Raw genomic sequence first — 22,396 nt, 5'->3', positions numbered from 1 at the left:
TATGAAAGCCCAGTCACTTTAAAACAATCTCTGTGAATGCACTCGAGACAGCTCATCGAAAACATCTGAAGTAACATCCCTGTGTAGACAGGACTTCATTATGTTACTTGTTATTGTTTTCAGTGAGTCCTCACCTGCTCTTTAAAGCGCAACATACATTACGAGAGAAAATTATTGCTCATTATTGTTGTATTCCTTAATTGCCTTCTATATTAGTGCGTTCAAAGGAATGCATTTTTCCTCTTCTGCCCTCTGCCTGCATCCAGCAGCACTCAGCATTTTCCACAGAGCTCCGAATTGCTTGCATTCTTACAAAAATGCCTCAGCCATATGGGATTTGCTGAGACCAAATGAAAAGTGCATGACTTGGGAAAATGCAACACTTTATACTGCGTATTGATTCCACGGGCACTGTACAAACAGAAAATGTTAGTGAAAAAAATGTCTACAGGCTTTAGTGGTGTGAGAGTTCACGTTCTGCACAGGCCAGGCGTGGCCGGAGCTCACCGGTCAAGAAAGTGTGACGTTGCACTAAGGGGCAGGGGTGAACTTTGATGCTTGTAAATATATTGCACCAGCCAAGCTCCAGCTGCAACCTTGCAGTTTTCCAGGCAGATCTACTTCCTTTTGCCAGAGGAATGTGAGCCACTGCAGCTAATTTTGTGCTGTATAAATAATGCTGATAAAGAGACAAGCCTGAGATTAGACAGGCTAGATAGCCAAAATAATAGATTAAATCAGAAAGGTGAAGCATTTGTTAATCAGAAATATGAGTATGTTCCTTAAGAAGCTGCAGGAACCCGACTGTAATGATGACGAATGAGAGATCCCAGAATAATAAGATCAGTCTTGCATATAGGCAGAGCTGCATCTGAGACTCCATATGACATGGATGTGCTTGTTGTACAGAGAAATTGGGCCTTTATGTTCTGATAGAGGACATTTCCTCTTCTTAATGGCCTGTTCTTGACATGCTGACAGAGCGAAGGCTGTGCTGTGTGCCTGGTGCTGCTCTGCTCTTTCCCCTTCTGCTCCTTCTTCTCTCCAGCATCTTCCTTCCTATGGCATTACAGGGCAAGACTGAGGGACACCGAAGGCAGGGATCATTGCCGGGGGGGACAGACACCAGGCTGGTATCCTGACCGTACTGTTCAGCTTAATGGAGACACCAGAAGGATGGCAGGTATTTATCTACTTTAATATATAGGTTTGCATCTTTCCTATGAATTGCCAAAGTTTACTGTATTTTCTCCTGCAACATTTAAATAATTGTCACATTACCGCGTGAATAGTAAAATCTCCTCTTAACAGGTCAGAGGTGGAATTGAAGCCCTGGCTAGACCCAGTTTGTTTTATTCCTAATAATCTAGCAGTTGTTTTTTTTAAAGGAATGACAAATTGCCTCTGATTCTTAAATAAGTTATTTTAAGCTGCAGTCAGCCAGCCTGTGACAGGAGCCACGTTTTGCTAAACCATGCAAATCATGTGCTGATTTTTACTTAAGGTTTTCTTTTCTTCTCCTTACTCTCCTTGTATCATTTCTGGGAAACCAAAGCATTGCATGGAAAGCTTCTGCACAGATGTGCCATCAGCACTTCCACTGCTTATGTATTGTGTCACTCTTACCTGAGGTGGTGTTTGTTTTATAAAAACTCACTGCAGGCTGGGCCTTAGAAGGTACTGCACAGTTGTTGGATTGACATGTGGAGAAGGAAGGATATGCTGAGTTCTTTGCTCTAGTCTATTTCTAAAGCTCTCTCTCCTAACTTGGCAGTAAAAGAATATAACATCTAAATGCCACAACTTTCAAATTTTTCAGATGCTTATAGGATGCGCAGGATCCCAGAAAAGTAGCCCGATTTCCAAAACAGGTGAACATTTGCAATTTCTGTAAAGAACAATGACAACTCATCATTCCATGGAAGATTGTTTCATTCTACAAGTTTCCCACACAGGATTTCCACACCAAGTCTCAGGCCCACACTGTGGAAAACATTGGTACAGGATGACGATACAAGAAGGATGTGGGCACCCACCAGATTCTACCAAACACATCGAGACTCTGCCATGTTTAATCTCCTAGGCGTATTATGTTGGAATGAATTATAAAAAGACTTCAGGGTGAAGCTATGACTAATCAGAACAGTAGGTAACAAGAAGACTGCTGAGAGAAGAAAGCAGGGAATTCACTGCAGAGCAAGATGCACAGGGTGCTGCGTAACAGGAGGCTCTGCCAAAGGCTAGCTGCACGTGGGCAGCCTTGTCGCCCTTCAGAGGCAACCCTTTCATTCAGCTGGTCTGCAGGCAGTCACTTTCTTCACTCTCCTGCACAGAAGCAGTGGAGTAAAAGCATCAAGATCAGGTAGGCAGCCTGCTACTTCCCACTTTGGTGAGGAGACTTTGCCAAAATTAGGGGCATGAGGGAAGCGAGCTGCTGGTTGCCTTCTTCTTCAATCCTCTTTGCAGATAGGAATCTAGACACTGGACTTTCTTCCTGCTGCATAATATATACCTTTCCTCATTCTTCTGAGCAGTGTATACCTTGACTCATTTCTGTCCAACTTCAAAGGCACAGAAATCAGAGGGAGATCTCTCAGACCTCTTCTCACCAGAATGAAGTCATATTGTCTCACCTCAGGACAGGCAAACAGTGAGTAGTCTGAGCTGAGATTTTAAAGATGTGGGTGTTATCATTTCATCTTCAGGATCTAGTTAACATCCAAGCTTCTTATCCAAGTTTGTCTTGATCTAGTAGGCAAAAATGCCAATTTGGATTTTATTTAAAAATAGTTAAATAGGTACAGTATCTGTTTATTGAGGTACAATTATTATCAGGAGAAGTCAAAGAGCAGACAGAATGCAGGACTCAAAATCTAAAGTAAGACTGCTGAAAGAATAACAATGGTTCTATTGTACTCCAGAACAAAAGCAAATATGATGGCCTAATTGAATTTTATTGGGCGCTGCTTTCTAATTGTAGATGTGACTGAATGATCCAAACTATAGAAGGTGCTTGGCTAATACTCTGAGTAGTGTGATTCCTTAAGAAAACCTAGCTATGACACAGCATCCACCTTTAATTGGTACCTTTCATCTCAGATAACTGAGGAATTAAGAGGATAAACACAGCCACCTTAGGTTTTCATTACTTGTCTGTCTCTTTTATAGGCCTTTACAGTTCAGTAGCTCTCAATGTCATGAAGCAACCGGTTCACGAGAGAAGTCTCCAAGAAATTCAACACACACAAGTTCAAAAGGCTGGTTGCTTTAAACCCTCTTTGAAGCTTCCACACATGTGAAATCCAAGCAGTTGTTTTAAATAAAAGCTCTAAATGTGAGCCATGGCAGCTCAGTCTGCAGAAGGCTTGTGAATACAGAAGAGTAGACTGACAGCACAATTACCTGTAAGGTGTGCCCACTGCGTGCTGGGCTTGGGTTTTTGTTCATGTCACCACATGTGACAGAAGGTCACCCGAAAGGTGATTCCTGCTGTCCTACCACTGCAGTCCTCATGCTGACTGGCTCTGGCAGGCAGTCCTCCTGCTGAGGACCATCTTCATCTGTCACAGCTGACTCCAGCCGTGATTTGGTTGGGAAGGATGTGGGCATCATGCCATGATATATGTCGCACTGGGTGACACTAGCTGTGTGTGGTGGCAGAACCCCCTAACTGCCTCCTTACTCCCTCTTAATTCTGAATATCAACAATTAATACTATCCTCTAATTCTCTTAAAGTCTGTTTTTGCACAGTATTGTTGGATCCTTTTTATGGGGCCATGAATGGAGAGACAAGACAGGTACTTATTAGGTGAGATCAATCTGTCTATTGAGAGCACTGGGGCTATATGACTCATGGAATTATCTGAGTAGACAAACAAACCAGAAAGTATTAAAAGAGTGGTTCTGATCAATACAAATAAAAACACATTTTTGTTCTTGCTGAGAACAGGGAGAAAAAGGAAAAAAAAAAAAAAAAGTAACCTTGCAATATAGATTGGCTTGGTTTGAAAACACCCATAAGGAAGAAAAGGTTATAGCTGGTCAAGTTCACAGACCTGGTGGAAGTGGTGTCCTCTTTCACACATGGATCAGGCTTTCAAGAACTCTCCAAAGTAGCAGAAACTTAGGTTACATTTCTTCATGATTTAGGCAGAAAGAAAATTGGTATTTGAGTCTTACATTACTTGAGCTCTAAGGCAGTAGAGAACTCCAGACTGTGCTTCTCTCAGTTCTTTTGGTTGAGGCTGATGCTTTTTTCCAAGAGACTTGAAGACTGAAACAGACCACAGGAGAAAGACGCTTTACATGGTGGTAAAGATCAGATTGAATGATCTTGAAAAATGATGATGATTGAAAGATGAGATTACTCATCTGAATGGTGGAATTATCTCTAAGACCCTCTGGCAGGCTCCAGTTCCATATCCAGTGAAAGTTCATTTATACCTTGCAAAATGAAGTGGCACTAACAAAAAGCTTGAGAGCGTACAATGCCAAAGTCACCTCCAACCTTTATGGGAGGTAGGGGAGATGTGTTAAGCTGAGGAAGGGGGGACGTAGCAAGCCTCTCACAACCTGAAAAATGATCTGAACTGCTCCAGTGAAAGGGAGGCATTAAGCCTTCTTATAATGCTGGCTTGACCACAAAATTGACACTCAGATTTCTCAGAAGTTCGGGAAAATCACTTTGAAACACATTTACCATCTGCCAGGATAAAAGCAATGTCAAACTAAGTCACCCAAAATGTACAATCAAATCTTCATTAAAAATAAGGCCACCTCATTTTTAGGGCATTTCTCATAGCTTAGTGCTCTTGTGTAGTTGTATTCCAAATACACCTACAAGCAAACCTTCTCCTTGGTGTCTTACAACGAGCCAGTACCTCCTGGGCTGGACTTGACCGCAACTTCTTGTCTCCTCAGACAGACTGTAAATTAAATAGGAGTGAAAGTATTATACATTATAAAAAAAATAATTTAGTTAATAGAAAGATGCCTAGGAAGGCAGCCAAGTGACACATTCTGAGTATTATTTCCAAGCAAATATTGATTGCCATTTGTAAAGAGATAGCACAAGATGTAAAGCTATCTTGAGATCATAACCATAATTACTGCTGTCTGAGAACTGGTATGACCCTTGATGCAGATACCAACCATAATGATGAATGTGGGTCACTTTTTTTTTTTTTCCTGCAAGTTCTTGACCTTTGAATTTCTGTTCCTGAAATCGGTGTTTCTTGTATGCAGCTTTCACTAGGTTATTAACTTTGGAGTGAACTATTCTCCAAAGTATGCTTCATTATCCATAATAATTCCACAAAAGTTAATTTACAACAGTAGTAGTTTTGACTTGCAGGAAGACCTAACAGATTACTGTTCCAGCATGTTGGACACCTGCAGACACACACGATTAACTCTGAGAAATTTATCTTTTCCATTGGTTAGGTCTCATTTTGTTTCAGAGTTCATATTAGCTGACCAGGTGTTTTTCAGCACTACATTTCAAAGACAGAGGATTAGCTTTGTCTGACTTAAGTAGGAATGTTCTTGAATGATTAGGGAAATTCATTTTGGCTATCTGATGCCATCTAGAAGGAAGGTATGACAGTGGTATGTGCCATGCAGCTTGGAAACCTGCAGATAAGATAAAGGTTTTCCACTATTCTACCATTAAACACTCAAGCAACCGAATGAGCATAGCCATAATCGCCAGCCTTGATCACTCAAGCACGTAATACAGTTCAGTGCTTCAACATCTAAGGTGTCACCTTGGTAGGAGTTATTGAACATGTGGTCTCAACAATTGCTCTATTAAATGTGAATGGCTCCTATTGCTTCTCATTATCCTTCTGCAGCACAGTCATAACCAAATAAAGCAGGAGGAGACCTTAAGAGATTTGTGCCTTCTTGTGAAATAATTTGGCACCAGAGACAATTAATACAGTTGTCCCTTTCAGAAATTGGATTTGCTCTGTCCATGTCCTGCAGATTCTTACTGCTGAGGATAATTCTTCACAATCCTTAGAAAATTTCAACAAAACAAAAATGGACTGGAGCAGAAAGCAAATCCTTTCTTATGCTACCTATTCATGCAGGTTTCTCTTTCAAATAGGCTATCTCAGAGCATCAAGACAGGGAAAGTACTTCAGTAACTGACTGTCAGAACTGTGCAAGACAGATTATGCACACATCTTCAGTGTGGAGAAACTTATCCGCTTGTACTCAGAGAATGCCAAAATGGACGACAATGGGAAAATGATTAACAGAGTGGCAGTATAATTTGTGAAGCAAATTTATGTTGCAGTAAAGAAGGCATTGCCAGATGCCATTTTTCCCAAGCCACGTTGGTTCCCATCAAATTCATTCAGTTTATAAGTATAAAGTCCCGATTTTTCCAATTTGGCTCAGGTTATGACTGTCAGGATGCTTTCTCTCCCATCTCCTGTATCACCACTACTTAAAGAACCTCTGTGCTTTACATTCTTAGCACAGGCATTTTTGTGCAACCTTACACACCTTCAGTGTTGCCAAAGTGACCTCATTACACTTCTGTGGCTTTACACCTAATCCAGCACAGCCATTCTCTGATGAGAATCCAAAAGTTAAGCGTACAATTCAGCCTACAAGGTATATACAAGATTCTTTGGAAAGAGCTCACTGTGAATTTCAGAGCAAAGTCTGAAACTGTGGGACTGGCAACTAGCAAAAACATCAACCATCTGTAAATCTGATACGGAAATCCCTGAACAGAATGAATATCAATGAGGCAGTTGATGTGCCAACTTGTCTATGGACTACATCAAATATCTCCATTTGGCTTGTACTTTGCTTTTCTGTCATTTTCCCTGTTGTATGTTTCCTTACCTCTTGTTGTCGATTACTAGCAGTTACACCATTAAAACAATCAGATTATATCCTCCGTTAATAACTGCTGCATTCCCTTTAGATGCTAGATGAAGAAATTATTACAAAAAGGAAGATGAAAGCTATTTTAATTCTGGGAGAGAGAACAACGAATAAAAAGACAGAGTGCTCAGGGCCCCAAAGCAGGAATTAGCAAAAAAGTTGCCAAAATAGTTCAAGAGACATCACACAGACAAGAATGGTATTTTCAATTTACCTCTGCAGCTCAGACAGGGATCACAAACACCCAGTTGTCAAGCAGGGAAATGACTGATTCCTCTTATCAAGGCGTTCATTTGTGACTTGATGTTGATTGTCAATAGTTGTCCTAACATAGGGAGGACAACATTGATCATTGTTCAGCTCCCTTCCCTCCATTCCCATATCCTGAAGAAGGTATTCGTACAACTTTGCCAACATTTAGCTTTTTGTTGCCTTGGACTAGATAAACCACTTCTCCAAGCTAGCAACAACCTCACACAGTTTCTCTGATGAGCTTAGAAACCATGGTGACAGTAGAAATATCTAGGATGAAAGACAGAGAAATTACAAAGTTATTTTTTTGAGAATAACTGCAGGGAAAGGTCTTACATTTTTCTTCTAAGATTTGAGGCTGGGTTGATAATCTTGATGTATAAAACACACCTTTTCATAACAAAGACAAGATTAGAGTGCTAAGAAGTTTTCTGGAAAATTAGCCTGCATGGTAAGACAATTCAGGGATTTTACTCCGCCAACTTAACGGAACCCAAAACCACATTCTTTTTGTGTTCAGATAGGGCCAGGGTAAAGATCCAGTTGATCAGCATTCCAGGCTACTGTGAAATGTTACACCCATTTTTACAGATGAGTAAGCTGAGATGCACAGTGTTGGTGTCAGTCAAAATAAGAGCTCAAGGAAGTAAGTTTTATGGTCTAGTCAGTAGCCAGAAATACTTCCAACTTTCTGGGTAAAAAAAAAAAAATCTTTCAAAATGTAAATGCTCATCTATATTTATGTAGATGTACGTCTACAGGGCATCTTCTTCAGCTACCAGGCAGAAAATACTTTGGATTTTCATTTCAGTTAATCACCCAGGTTGTGATCCCCATGATTGCACTCAAGATTAAAGGTATGAGATTATGGATGGCCTCCTGGGCATTAGAAAAAACTTTTATTACTAGCAATTGTTCTTCCTAATCATAATAAAATGCAAACTAAATAAATTGTATTATCATTATTGTTATCTTTGTATCCTGGTATGTGATTTGACTATGAAAAGCAATGACTAGATTTAATATTATTATTAAAAATAATAATACTACCTCTGTATTACAGCACAAAGCATCTAGAATTTCCAGCCAAAGACCAGGCATCCATGGTGCAGCTAATTTTAGTTCTTACTAGCAGTTATTGCTACCTACAAAAAATAGCATGCTTTATATGAGCTCTCACGTGGCATAAGCAGAATTCACTATCCCGCAGGCAATCTGGGGACCTCCTTTCCCTGGAATCCAGAGGAATTAATATCCATCTCAGGCATTCAGTGCCAGCCTACCTTTGATACTTCCCAGATTTCCATCCTCTAATTAAGGATGAAAGAAGCATGTGTCCCTCACTGAACCCAGCTGTCTTGGAGGAGAACTTCCTAAGAGCTATTGTTAGGAAGAGGAATGAGGTATTCTTTTCCTATAGTGACTTGGCAAAAATAGCTTAACAAACCAGCCAGCAATCCCGGGTAAACAGTAAGATCCTCAATTAAAGGACAGCCAATAAAGCAAGAATAAGCAAAGAATTACTAGCCATGGACTTGCCTGCTCATCAAAGCACAGATGAATGCAGCTATGCCGACATAAATACGTTTAGAATGCATGGTATGGTGTATCTAGCTACAACTCTTCCTTCATCCATACTAGGAGTTCTACTGTCACAACTGTTTTGCATTAAAAAAAATCACATTGCTAACAGAGAAAGAGTAAAATAAATGCTATGCAGCTGAAGCTAAGCGTGGCATTTTTCTTCTGAAGTTCAACTGCTCAATGACCTACCCCATACCATCTGCTCTTTTCATGGAGTTTTTTTCTTCACATTGCTATGTGACTGGTGGCCCATTGGCAAAGGACCCAAAAGAATTATCTGGAAATTTAACATCTTCAATCTGCAGTGGTTAGACAGGATTTTTTTCCTCTGAGATAAAAAAAAAAATAAAATAAATGTGTGCAATCTGGCTGCATCTGAATGCCAAAAGCAATATGACAGCTCTTAATGTCTGGGAAAGGCTTTTTTAAAAATTTGATTCGTTTATTTATCTTTTTTTTTTTTTTTTCTTTGGCCTTGTTTCTTAAGGAAATGAGGCTTAGGAAATCACACTCTGGCTGCCAAATATTTTGAGTAGCTTTTGAACCTGTTGCAATTCCTGAGCCAAGTCCAGCCTAATATGATCAAGGGGTAAAAGGACTCAAAAGTTTATGTCCTCAGAAGTTTTGTGAAAGTCAGGGAAAATGAAAAGAAAAATAAAAATGAGGACAAACCGCTGTGGTTGTAAAGACTGAAGTAAAACCTCAAGCTATCCTTTAAGTTTGCTGTGGCCAGCTGATCAGGACAGGTGTCTCTGAACCTGCTTTATTCCCTCTCTTAACCCATCAATCGTATGTCTTTGGGTGGTATGTGGGCAGTGTAGGAGCAGAGATGTGGCTTTACAGCTACAGGTGTGCAGGAGAAGGTAGGAGATGCTGTGCCCAGGCTGTATTAGTTCTGCTTGTGGAACAGTTTTGCTTATTTTCCGCTTTTGCCTCTTACCTGACAGTGTTTTCTTCCCACAACGAACTAAGTTATTCATTATCTATCATCTTATTTTTATTATAGATAGATCTGTTCAAGCTCATGGCTAAGACCACAAAAAGGTATATCTTGAAGAAATATAAGCCCTCTGACTAAATGAACAAATTAGGATAAGTTAAGGGGAACAGATTAATCCTTTGAACACTGTGAGAAGCTGTTCTGGGTGGGACACTCCCCCAGCCCCTTTTAAAATTTATTTTCTTTCTCCAGAAACCTTCTCCAGCTTGGGTGTCTTTTTCCCATAGCCATCTTGCCAAGTCACTCTCGCCCCAGGACCACTGCTCTCTCTCTGTTGCCCCCTCTGCCATCCAACTATATTGAAGAACTAGAGAAAAAAGATATTTATTCTGCTAGTTTCCCATGGGCCTACTTTGCTGGACACTGTTTCAGAACAGGTGAAATATTGTTTTAATAAAGCTCAAGAGGAGAAACTATTGAATACATATCTCTGGAGGGATCTTTTACCTTAAAGGTAAGACTGTAGGGAATTCCTGTATGAGACCATTACCACGGGGACAGAGGGTAGTACACTGGCTTCAGATACGGGACACTTCTAAGGTGCTGATACGTATTCTTTAGCTCCAGACACGTGTACAGATGTCCTTTCCCTTTCTTTTCTTCGTTCCTGGTACTTTTTCCTCTTGCATTTTGCATTTAAAAGGCAGGTTTCTTCATAATAACCTCTATCAGGGCTGTTTCTTCCCTCCTTACAAACTGTAAACATTAGTTTACCATTGAAGACCAAGAAACATATCCCTTTAAAAAGCTCCACGCTCACAAAATTGATCAAAAAAGCTGTGTTTACTGTTTTTAAGTGGATATTACTGTTTTAATCACATGTATTTTAAATAACGATCTGTCGCAAGTCACTTTTTTTTGGAGAGAAAATAAAACACTCCAGTAAGTTTACACCTAACTTCAGGTGGTTTTCTTTATTTACTGAGCGTGGCTTACGAAGTAGGGCTGAAGGATCGCCCGTTACACGACAAGAAGGGCTGTGCACGTATGTGAGTGAAGTAAAAGCGCCGTTTATTTAAGTTATGTGGTGCCGGCGGGAGCCCGGCGCCCCGTGAGGCTCCCGGTGCCGCCCTGTCCCGGCCCATCCGCGCCTACAGCTCCCGTCAGGCCGCGGCTCAGGCCCCGCAGCCCGCCCGGGAGCTGCCGCTCGTCCCCTCCCGGCCTCGCCGGGCGGCACCGCAGCGAGGCAGGGGAGCGGCTGCGGGTCTCGCCCCGAGCGGGCCGGGCCGGGTACCGAGCCGGGGGGCTCGGAGCCGTGCTGAGGAGGCGCGGTGGCGGGCAGCCCGCGGCGCGGCGGGGCCTTCTGCAGGCGGCGGCGCCGCTGCCCCTCCCTCTCGCTAAGATGGCGGCGCCGCTGGCGGTAAATTCGGGTAAGCGGAGCCGCGGCGGGCGCGGCCCGGGCGGGCAGCGCTGAGGGGAGGCGGGCGCGGAGCGGGCTGCACGGCCCGGGGGGCTTTGGGGGCGGCTCTAGGGGCTTGGGGGTCTGGGTTAGCTCCGGGGTCGCACGGTTTGAGCCCGTCCGCAGCGAAACGCAAAGCGAAAGGAGGGAGCTCGTCCCGCGGGGAGGGGGGCGGCAGGCACACGGAGCGGGTGCGGGCTGCTGAGGCAGCGCTTACCTGGTGTAACTACACGGGAACACCCCCCAAATAAAACAAAACGCAAACACCACCACCCAAAACCAACCAACCAACCAAACAAAAAAACCGCCCCAAACCTAAGCAATGCACGCACCTCCTTAGAGCAGACCCAGCTCAGGGCTTTACCCGAAGTTGCTGGAATATTTGTGAGGATGGAGACACCTGCAGAGGCTCCTCTGGGCCTCAGTTCTAATGTTTGACGATCCTCAGGGTAGCTTTTTGTTTTTATTTCCCTGATGGAGAGTTTCTGCATTGCAACTTGTGTTAGTTGCTGCTTATCGTCCCGTGGGATATCGCTGTCTCCATTTTCTGCGTCCAGTGCCACTAAGTAGTTGAAGACAGCAAACCTCCAGTTCCTCTTTAGTCACTCACTTCTTGAGACATGGCAACTTCAGTTATTTTTAGTGCCCCCATCCTGATTCATCGTGTTCTCTGCCCCCCCTATTCCAGCATCTGTCTTGCTCAGAGGAGCCCAGCGCTCAAGGGAGCGATGCGCTTTCAGAGATGCCTGACACTGACAAATCACTGCCCTACAGCTGCTGGCTGCAGTTCTGTTCACACAGCTCAATGTGCAGGGACCACGATTTTAGCAAGGGCGTGCTGCTCAGCTTAGCGTTCAGCTTCTTATCTGCCAGGACACTCTGGTGCTTTCTATATAGCTGCTTTCTGGCCACTTGGTCCCCACCTTGTCCTGTTGCATGGAGTTTTTCTGTCTGTGGTGCAGGATTTTGCATTTGCTAGCATTGAATTTCCCTTAGGTTAATAGCGGGAGAACAAGACCCTGTGAAAAGCAGTTGTGACTGGAATGTGGGCATGGCCAAAAGGCGGAGTCTGACATAGTGGCATAGTTAATAAAGCCATCAGATTTCAAAAGCTCAAATCACGTGTCAAGGAAGGAGTAAACCTACTGAGAATGTGTTTTGATCTAAGTGAATCCCTAAATGATTTGATCTAAATAAAGCCCCCCCCCCCCCCCCAAAAAAAAAAAGGAAAAAAAAAAACAACAACAATACAAAAGCAGAGATCCTCATTGGAAGATGAAGAAGGGTGATTATTCCTGTGATTCACAGAATCTGAGAAGTGGCTTTGTTAAAGTGAAAATTGGAGCCATTCAAGTGGGGACTAGACCTTCTTGCCATGTAATGTGTACAGTAAATCCCAATAAATTCTATAGCCTTATAATTACAATAGGTCAAGAAGGGGAACCTTGTACATGAAAGATGAGGTAGAAATTAAAATGGATGTGGATAGAACATGGATTTTATCCTAGATTTTATTTTATTTTATTTTATTTTATTTTATTTTATTTTATTTTATTTTATTTATTGTGGGGACGGATATAGCATGATTAAGTCTCTAGCTTGACAAAAATGTTCAGGCATAATCGTAAACTGCTGCTGTCAACAGAAGCAACCTAGCCCAGCCTTCCTTGCTTTCCCTGGTAGGATGCTCAGTCCTAAAACTGAGAATGGAAACAAAGTAAGGTTAGCATGGTTGCTAGCAGCAGCAAAACAGTCCAGCTGGTTTTCCATCTTGGTTACTTATTCCTTCTCTGCAATAGTCTGTCTTTCTGCTAGTATAGTTGTTTGTGGTGTCACAGAGCAAATTGCGTTATAGATGTGATCCTGCTGAAAATGAACTCTTGGATTAGTTTTCAGCTAGGCTGGATCCTTCATTTGTTTTAGTGCTTGACAGCACATGTGTTTGGGCTGGTGCAAAGCAATTATACTGTAGGGACAAGAGCAAACAACTGGGCAAGGGAAAGAGTTGAGCAGCTTTTGGCAAGCATTGGATTGCTGTTGCTGCTTATTGGACTCTGCAACTTCATAAGAGTGAAGGCTGGAAAAGGCTATTTAGAATAGAAGTAGTTCTCTGAACTTGGTGAGGATACATGGGAGAAACAGCTAGAGTCTGCAGTGTGTAATTATTTGCCCAGTAGTAGCCATCTTGAATGAGTTTGGCTGGGCAGGGGTAAAGTCATAAGATTAAAACACTCTGATGTTTGAAAAGGGTGGAGGATTTGTCCCGTTTGGAAGCTGTCTGATACACAGCTCTACTGGCACTGCTAACTGCACAGGAAGCAACAGTATGCGGGATGGGAGCTTTTGTGAGTGCAGAGTTTGGGGTGGGAGGGCTTATTTCATTGCTTTACATGGTTTCTTCCTCTGCAACAGAATAAAACTGACACAATTGTGTTTAGTTTGTTTTTGCTTCCAAGATGGTTCAGGTAAGGGTAAAACTGACTGAAACAAGTGGTCTCACTTGCGACTTGCTCTCGTTCCTGTGCTTGGGTTGCTCATGCGCTATGCTTCTGCATGGCCTGTGCTGCCTCAGCGCTACGGGCGTCCGTGCTGTGTTCTGCATTGCTTTGCCTTTGAGTTGCTGTCTTCACTGTATGGCAAAGACGGGCATCTTCACTTCAGAGCACACCGCTTGGTGTGGTGTCTTAATGTGAACAGCCTTGTCAGGATGATGTGTGGATGGATATATTTTGCTTTGATGCCCCTTGGGGTTACCTCGAGGGTTAGAACAGGGCAGGACAAGCTACATGAAGGTGAAATATTGCTCCTGTACTTGATTTTAGTTCATAGTGTTACCTTGCACATCACCAAGGGAAAAAAATAAAAGTCAAGCCAGCGTTAGGTGAAATGCTGGTATTTTTGCATGTGGGCTAACCTGCAGGACACAGCATGCAAAACCCACTGCTAGGAAATGCTCTGAAACAGATGAAACCGTAATCAGGCAGCGGTTGATGTGGCAGCCAGCAGGTAAACTGAACACAATTGATAACAAATTTGGCACATTTAGCAATGACTTGCAGTGTGTAGAATCTGCAGCTTTCAGGAATACAGATGACACGTAACAAGGGAAACGTTTTGGCACTTCTTGTTAATGTGAGCCTTATAAATCTCAAGTGTTTTTTTTTTTTTTTTTTTTTTAAATGGGCCGTTAATGCCAAGTGGTAGGAATAATTTCTGTCTGTAAGGTTCTTGGTTTAGGCAGTGATGCTGCCGGAATTCTGAAGACTACTTCGGCAAGCTATTTTTGTGAGAAGTGATGCAAATGAGGAAACTTGTAGTGCAGTCTTCATGCTACAGACTTTGAGTTGTGAATGATGCTGCTTCTAGTGAGGAGGAGATCGTTTAGCTGTAGTACTGACTTTGGAGTATGCAGAGGAAACTTTCTTTCAGTGTTGAGGAGGAGAGATTCTAGAGAGTGGTTGGACTCAGCTTAATTACGAAGAACTGACTTAAATTAGTGCTTGCTAACTTCCAGCACTAATTTTGTCTCTTCTCAGTGTACTGAGGTAAGTGTTCGTGCGGGTCTATTTCTAGTAAAGCAAATTCATGTCTTTATGAAGCTCTTCCGAAGAGTGTTAGCAACAAGTGTCTTATGAATCCAAAGCACTTGTATTTCTGTATTTTAATTAGAACGAGCAGGATGAACAAATGGGAAAACGCCTATGTTGGGCTTACAATTTTTGTTACTTACGTAGAATTGCCTTTACATTTATGATTTTGGTTCCTAATCCATATTTTATTCTGCACAGTGTGGTGCAGTGATGCTTCACATTCTGTTAGCTCTGTTGTTCATTTGTAGTCCCTCATATTAGGTATTTCTTAGTTTTGGTCTTTCTGTCAAAAATGGAAAGCAGGAAGCCCGCCTTGCCGAGTTGCATTCAGGTTCAAGGTCTGTCCAGTTCTTGGTGATTCTTTGACCTTATTGGAGTGGATGGAATTTCTTAGGTATAGAAGGACACAAGACTATAAGATGAATTTCAGCCCCTGAACTTACCTGTTTGCATCATGTTTTCTGTTTCTCAAACTCCCTAAATGCAATTAGGTTTTATATCAGGCAATTCTTGGTGGTGGTGGTAACTTACAAAAGGGAAAATACACTTTGCTTGATGTGCACAACAATCTAGACTGCAAAGCTGGGATAAACACAAAATTAAAAAAAGTCTTTTTATAGAAAATACTGTATGAAGGTTTTTTTTCTTTCTTCCATTTCAAATGCGCTTTTTTTTTTTTTAATTTCTTCTTTCAGCTGCCAGCTTGTGGGGTCCATATAAGGACATATGGCAAACTGTAATGAATGCCATTTGGAAAAGGCAACCTGAAGCTATTCATCGCCTCGACCAGGTTTTAAAGAAACATAAATCTGACTTCATTTCTCTCTTCAGAAATCCGGTACTGGACTAATGCTCTGTTGCAAAATGAGTTTGAAAATTGATTATTTAATCTGTTTTGTGTTGTCGGAGTGCAAACTCTTTAGGCCTTGACTATTCTTTTCATTCTACATTTCTACAGTACATAATGCAAGTATGTTAAAACAATCTTCTGTTGTAAGAATGGAAGTTGCTTGAAAAATAGATACTGCTCTGTGTCTTGTAGAGGATAATTGTATCTATAACTTTTTTTTTTCCCTCTGATTATTTGAATGCTGTTTTGAAGGAAATAGTAAAAGTATTTGACAATCCCTGAGTTAAGTATTGTTTTTTCTGTGCTCCTCTTACATGTCTAAAAGGAAGCACAAAACAATTTCTGGCTTTGGTCCATGCTCATGCTTCAGCTAGTTAGATAAATGAACGCGCAGAATCAGTAAACATAAACTTACAAAATATAGACTGTGAATTGTTAGGAATGTGAGATTTGGAAAAACTCACTGGTTCTTGGCTGATGGGTCACAAGGTAACAATTATAAAATGTCTCCTGTTGTTACTTTTGAAATAGCGTATGGCTTTATAAGACTGATAGGTCAGAAAATAAGTTGGGTATAGAGCTTTGTCTATGTATTTTACCATTATTCTCAGTAAACTAAATGTCAGCACTGACTGTATCATATTATTTTTGGTATATTACCACAACAAGGCTATTACTGTGCAAACACAAAGCATTTTTAGGATGCCTTTACTATCTCTATGTTAAAAAATGCTGCCTTTGTTTTTTTGACAACAATGTAACCCCTCAGAACTGTATTTGTGAGGAAGGATTAACGTGTAAAGCTTTATTCAGTATTTCTTGTTGCCATTTTGAATAACTTCCGTTGCTTGTTTCTCTTCCAGCCAAAGAATGTTCAGCAGCATGAGAAAATTCAGAAAGCAAGTACGGAAGGGGTGGCTATCCAGGGTCAGCAGGGAACCAGGCTTTTGCCAGAACAACTCATCAGAGAAGCCTTTATCCTCAGTGACCTCTTTGATATTGGAGAGTTGGCAGCTGTGGAGCTCCTTCTAGCTGGTGAGAAGGGAAAATATTTAAGAGCTGGAGAAATAGAACTTAAATAGGGCCTTACTGTTTGTGTTAAGTGTACGCTTAACATGAATGCCTGATTGAGTCAAGGCCTGAGTTACCTAACATAGAGAATGTTCTTAAAAAGAAATCTGGTGCTGTCACTTAGTATAAAGACAGTGTTCTGAACTGTAATGTTCATATGTTATGCAGCTTTTGCAAAAGTGGGAATAATTTGATTTTTTTAAAAAATGATTTATTTCTCTATTACTTAATTTCAAAATAGTTTAAAAATAATTCAAATAGTTTAGGAATAGGCATTAGTTCTGCAAATTATGTGTTAGTTATACATTGTTATGTAGCTGTATTTGGATCATAATCTAAAAAATTATTAGTAAAAGAAGTTTTCTGGGAAGAGACCTGCTTTTGCACGTAGAAAATTGATTTCAATGTTATTAAACTATAGTCTCGTAGTTATTCTTATTAGTTACTGTTCATCATTAACTTTTTCTGAATTCCTTAAAGAGCTAGCTTGCTAGCATGTCACCTTTCAAAAGGCATCAGGAAGCCAGCCTCAATTTCTATTTCAAACTTGTGTTTTTGATGTAAATTCAGACAGAAAATTTAAATTTGGATGAAGAAAATATATATTATTCTGATAATCAGCTTGAACTGATTATTAAGACAGGTAGATATCAGTTGCAACTACCATTTGGACTAGGATACATATGGATTTGCACCTCTACTTGTAAATGTGTGGAATTTTTAATAGTTGACTGAATTTTAATAGTATCAAAAATAATAAACTTTTCATCGAAGTATGCACGCTCAAATTGCTGTGGATATTCTGTACATTTTCATTCAACAGGAGAACACCAGCAACCTCATTTTCCTGGCCTTACAAGAGGTCTTGTGGCTGTTCTCTTGTACTGGGATGGAAAAAGATGCATTGCCAATTCACTACGAGCCCTCATCCAGTCACGCCAAGGCAAGACGTGGACGTTGGAGCTCAGGTCTGTATTAGGATTAGCTGTTAGATTAACTTGCTCTCTGCTTTTAATGCTTTTAGGACTGTTGAGGGAAAGCAAATATTTGCAAATTTGTTTTTTCATGACCTGATGCTGTCACTTCCATGTTTAAACATAGTATTTTTTGTCTTACAAGTATGTTTAATGGGTCATAAATACAGATATTTTCAGTTCTCCCATGCTGCTTGTGCTTTTGGCAGCGCTTTGCCTCACACACCCACCCAGTCAGGATTTCTCTAACTAGTGATGCCGATTCAGTATTGGAAAGAGTTGAGTTTCTGCGTGTGCTGTGTTCTGGCTGCCCACATCCTGCAAAACAGAGGATTGTGCTCCTGCCTTTACCTAAAATGGACACACTCTCTACTGGCGAGCATAATGTTCTTTTTTTTGACTAAAAAGAAAAAAATGAACACACTGTTTAGTTCCAGTGCATGGTGACTGCTTGACTAGAGAAAGATTCAAAGATGCATTACAGTGTAGATACAAATTCTGTTAGAAAAAAGGGATTGCTTTAGAACTAGTTCCACTGTTTCAGTAATTGGACAGTTGCATTTACTAGTGAGAAAGGCTGTGAGCTTGTGAAATCTGCACATCTTATGTATAGTACTTTTGGCTCTTGATAGTAATCTTACCTGGCTTGTTCATGCTGTACTCTTCTCATATTCCATGTTCTTGAAGCTATGGTTACCTAGAGACTTCGTATCTGTTCAGCAGAGCATTTTGAGAGATCACTGCTTATTAATTACTGATGCACATTTAGTTGCTTTGTGTGTTTGATGTAGTTGTACGTTTTATGTTGGCTAGCAAATAAATTTGATGGGAATGATTCTTTTAGACTTCCTCCATCACTGGGAATAACATGATTAATTGTTAAATTTATATTCTCTCCATTACAGTCAAGAGCTAATGGCCATGACAACACGCTTTACAGATGACCTAATGGAACACGGTTTGACTCAGAAGATCCTCACACTTGTGTCTCAAATTGATTTGAACAATGAATTCGATAAACTCCAGAGAGAGCGAGGATTGGGCAGTGAGAAACATCGCAAAGAGGTAAAGAGGGGACTAGATGTGACTAGATATGATTCTTCCAAATTACTGCACAGGTTAAAGTACATTTGATCACAAAGAGATATGGATTGATCCCTCCCCCCCATCTGGATTCTCTTTACCTTTGGAAGCTGTTACTGGCTTAACGTGATGGTAACTACACTATGGTTTACAATATACCACTGTTCAATCCAGATTACTACCTGCGTTTCTGTTTCTTTGTTGCTCTCTGATATTAGGGCATACATTATCTTTAGTGAAGAAATGCAATTAAGGACTGTGAAGAAGTAAACGTTTTTGCAGTTTAATTCTAAAGAAAATGTTTTAAATTATCTGCTTTCAGCATTACCATTACCACCACCATTGGAATAAAAATAGAAAACTAAAATTCACAGAGGATTAAAACAGAATGAAAGTGGGTCTAGGCAGGCAAATAATGCATTTTTTAATAACCTATTTGTGTTAACATGACCAGAAGCATCTCTAATAGTGAACAGTCAGATTTGCTTAAAAATGAGTTTTCGTTTTTGTACTCCTTGAAATTAATTGGGACTGAGTCTAACTGCACACTGTATTTGTAATAGGGAGATTTTAAACATTATCATTTTAACTTCTGTTCTTTCCAGTGTGGGATCTATGTGGGTATTCTATGTTATAATCAATTTTTTTTTTTTGCCGGATAACCAGTTTTGCATTTTTGCTATTTCATCTAGAAACTATGCAAAACATACCCTTCTAATTTGCCTTTAAGTTCAAGTAATGCTTTGCATTGAAGGTTTGCTTCATTGCTTTTAGATGGACTACTATATTCCCCTTTGTATTCATTAGAATTGTTATTTTTCTGGAGCCTGTGCAGAGATTTCTAGCTGTGTTTAGTGTTGAAGAGTTTCTCATTGTACCACTATGCCCATGATTTTAATGGAGATAGAATGCCTTATTTTTTATTTTACCGGTTGTAATGGGTATAGATCAAGAATGTTATTAGAAACCAATAACCTAGCTAATAAAATACCATTATGAAAGGGTTTTTGTGGGGGCTTTTTATTTTAAGGAGATTTTTGTTTGCTTGTTTTATTTTTGTTTTGAATTTCTGCTGTTTTCAGGAGACTTAGAGCAGTTAAGTACTTGAAACTCAGCTTGGGGGAGAGGAATGAATTTAACAAATGAAGTAAATGTTTGTCCTTGCTTAAAAACAGGTGATTTTTGGTGTCACTGTTAGAAAAAAAGACAAACTGATCGTTTTGGAGAGCCAATGTACTTAATTTTAGCATAACATATTTTGCCAAAGAATAAAACCATATTTTTAGTATGAAAATGCTTCATAGCTTTCCTGTTGGACATGGTATTTGTCCCATATGTATTAGGGCATGTTAGATTTCATTTACGTGTATATTCAAATTTGCCTTAAGTATTTTGTTTGATGGAAAGTTTTAATTTTAAATGTCTTTCCTATTACTCAATTTCTTTAAAATTCAGGTATGTGTATAGTCATTTGAGGGCATCTCTTTGGGAGAAAGGAAGGAAGAAATCTTAAGACCTTAACTGAATGTAACTGCCAGTGTAGTTATATATTAGAGATATGAAACGTGACCTTTGTGTACATATTGTGTTTACAGCTATAAAAATTCTGCGTAGATTCATGTCTTCTGACCTTGACAGAGGTGCTGGTTTGCATCTTGTCATTCTCAAAGCTATCTAGTCACGCCTCATGTGAAATGCCAGGGAATCTGAAGGCTCGTAAGATTTTTATATACCTTTTTTTGTGTAGCACTTAAAGAAATTAGCATTTTCTCCAGCTACTGTTTTTAAAGTAATTTTTAACTTACTCTAGTCATAACGATGGACTGAGAAAGGCAGATCGATGCGCTGCAAGTACAGCTCTACACTGTTTCTTTTGAAAAGGTTTCTGACCTCATCAAAGAGTGCCGACAGTCCTTGGCTGAAAGTCTCTTTGTCTGGACCTGCCAGTCACCGCTGAGTAAGGATGACACTCTAATCCTCATAAGTTACTTGGAGAAAGTAACAGTAGAAGCAGATGGCTCATTGGATGGTGTGAACTTGTCTCTGCTCATGGCTCTCCTCTACTGCTTTGATGTCAGTTTTCTAGAACAAGGCACAGAGGATCGTGAAGGTAATGCTGACAGGTTTCCCACGGGGGTTATGTTGTGCGTGTGGTTAAATTGTTATTTAACCAATTTCGTCATTGTTTGGTAACAAATTGGTAGGATTCTGCCTGTTTGTTTTCACATTCACTGGGTGTTGGTGTTGCATTTGTGGTTTTGTTTTTCTTTAAGATCTTTTTTGTTTTTCTTTAAGATCTGATGCACCGGCTGCCTCTGCTAGCAGAAAGACAGTACATAGCAACAATACACACTCGTCTTCAGGAATCTCAGCCTTGGAAACTACCAGGCTTGCAAGCAACTGTTCGATTAGCCTGGTCACTGGCTTTACGAGGAATATCCCAGTTATCTGATGTGACAGGTAAATTACTACTTGGTGCGCTTCAGGATTCACAGCTTGCGAGTGGTGCAAGTCAAAGTGCTGTTACCTTCTTCAGGTATTAGTACTTACCTTCAGGATAAAGCTACTGTTGATGCTCCTCCTTCAAAGCTTTCTCAGTACATGAGTTTGGTTGTTGAGAATTGAGTTGCTGTGGTAGGTACACAGATTTAGAAATAATTAATCATTAACCATTAATACTGCGTAGTGTCTCATTGAAGTGAAAGGGATTGCAATGTACTGAAAAATGTGAAAAATTGCATCTTAGCAGCTTTAATATCACCTGAACACTTCAATGCAGAATAGATTCATGTTTATGACTTTTTGCTTCTGCAAATATTAAAACTCAGTATCTTAAGAGGACAGATGTTTTTTTTCCTGTACTTCACTAGCTTTCCAGGCTCACGCCTAGGTCAGAACTGAGGCATGACTACAGAATATTAAAGAAAATGTAAACATCATAACTAATGTTTAATTAATGTTGGCTTGTGCTTCTTAGTTCACAGCCTTAGATTGATCAGGTAAATGGATTATGTACTTTAACTTACATTACAGAAGAAAGTTGAGACTGTCACCCTACATTAACTTGCATTTTTCAATCTAGAGTTTTCCTGTTCAGTGTCAGTTAAGTTTTTCTTAGTGTCTAGAAGCACGTTGATTTGCTTGTCAGACAGGTATTCTAAAATATGTATAGTTTGTTAACAGATAGTTGTAATTTATTTTTCTCCCGTTTGTGATTTTTGTTTTGTTTTGTTTGTTGTCCAGCTCTTGCAGAATTCACTGAAGCAGATGAAGCAATGGCAGAGCTAGCGGTTGCTGATAATGTCTTTCTGTTCCTGACTGAATCTGTTGTGGGATCTGAAAATTTCTACCAGGAGGAATTTTACATTCGCAAAATTCACAACCTTGTCACAGACTTCCTTGCACTCATGCCAATGAAAGTAAGTTGTTTCTGTGAATAGCATAGTTTTTGAGAAACAGGGGCACGTCATCTTCTATTTCTAGGACAGGTAGCACTGAGATTCAAGTATCAACCTGAGCTCGAGGTGCTGCACTTTAGAATACCTGAAAGTTGACTTTGTGGAACCCATAGCATTTGGCGTTTGTTTTCTGCAATGAAGTGTTTTGAAAATCAAATTCTACTTCATTGTGGTGAGATTGCAAAGCAAGCTTTTGTGTTTGCAGTGGTTTTGTTTTGTTTTGTTTTAAAT

The 22,396-nt window shown here is 40.3% G+C and overlaps 1 protein-coding gene and 1 long non-coding RNA gene across 5 annotated transcripts in view; one reads left to right on the top strand and one right to left on the bottom strand.

Annotated features, from left to right (window-relative positions):
* Positions 1-1,914: 1,914 nt before the first annotated feature.
* On the bottom strand, positions 1,915-8,689 carry LOC137849336 (uncharacterized). 4 transcript variants are annotated; one of them, XR_011091861.1, is made up of 5 exons: positions 8,440-8,689; positions 7,119-7,426; positions 4,842-4,926; positions 4,057-4,274; positions 1,915-2,748 (listed from the first exon to the last, which is right to left on the bottom strand). It is a non-coding gene; the product is annotated as an uncharacterized lncRNA (long non-coding RNA). The 4 variants fall into 4 exon arrangements; XR_011091862.1 differs by having other exon boundaries at positions 7,119-7,229; XR_011091860.1 differs by lacking the exon at positions 8,440-8,689 and adding an exon at positions 8,207-8,400.
* A 2,183-nt stretch (positions 8,690-10,872) lies between these two features.
* Positions 10,873-22,396, top strand: part of NUP205 (nucleoporin 205) — a 50,255-nt gene continuing 38,731 nt past the window's right edge. The window contains exons 1-8 of the mRNA XM_068668875.1: positions 10,873-11,110; positions 15,425-15,567; positions 16,443-16,614; positions 17,474-17,618; positions 18,530-18,689; positions 20,589-20,817; positions 21,003-21,167; positions 21,951-22,126. Coding sequence (XP_068524976.1) covers positions 11,083-11,110; positions 15,425-15,567; positions 16,443-16,614; positions 17,474-17,618; positions 18,530-18,689; positions 20,589-20,817; positions 21,003-21,167; positions 21,951-22,126 — 1,218 coding nt within the window. The 5' untranslated portion in view covers positions 10,873-11,082. The remainder of the gene's footprint in view (positions 11,111-15,424; positions 15,568-16,442; positions 16,615-17,473; positions 17,619-18,529; positions 18,690-20,588; positions 20,818-21,002; positions 21,168-21,950; positions 22,127-22,396) is intronic.

Source organism: Anas acuta, chromosome 1 (assembly GCF_963932015.1).
Source record: "Anas acuta chromosome 1, bAnaAcu1.1, whole genome shotgun sequence".
NCBI classification, from domain to species: domain Eukaryota; kingdom Metazoa; phylum Chordata; class Aves; order Anseriformes; family Anatidae; genus Anas; species Anas acuta.
The sequence above is the reverse complement of the archived record's forward strand: the minus strand, read 5'-3'. Positions and strand labels throughout refer to the sequence as shown.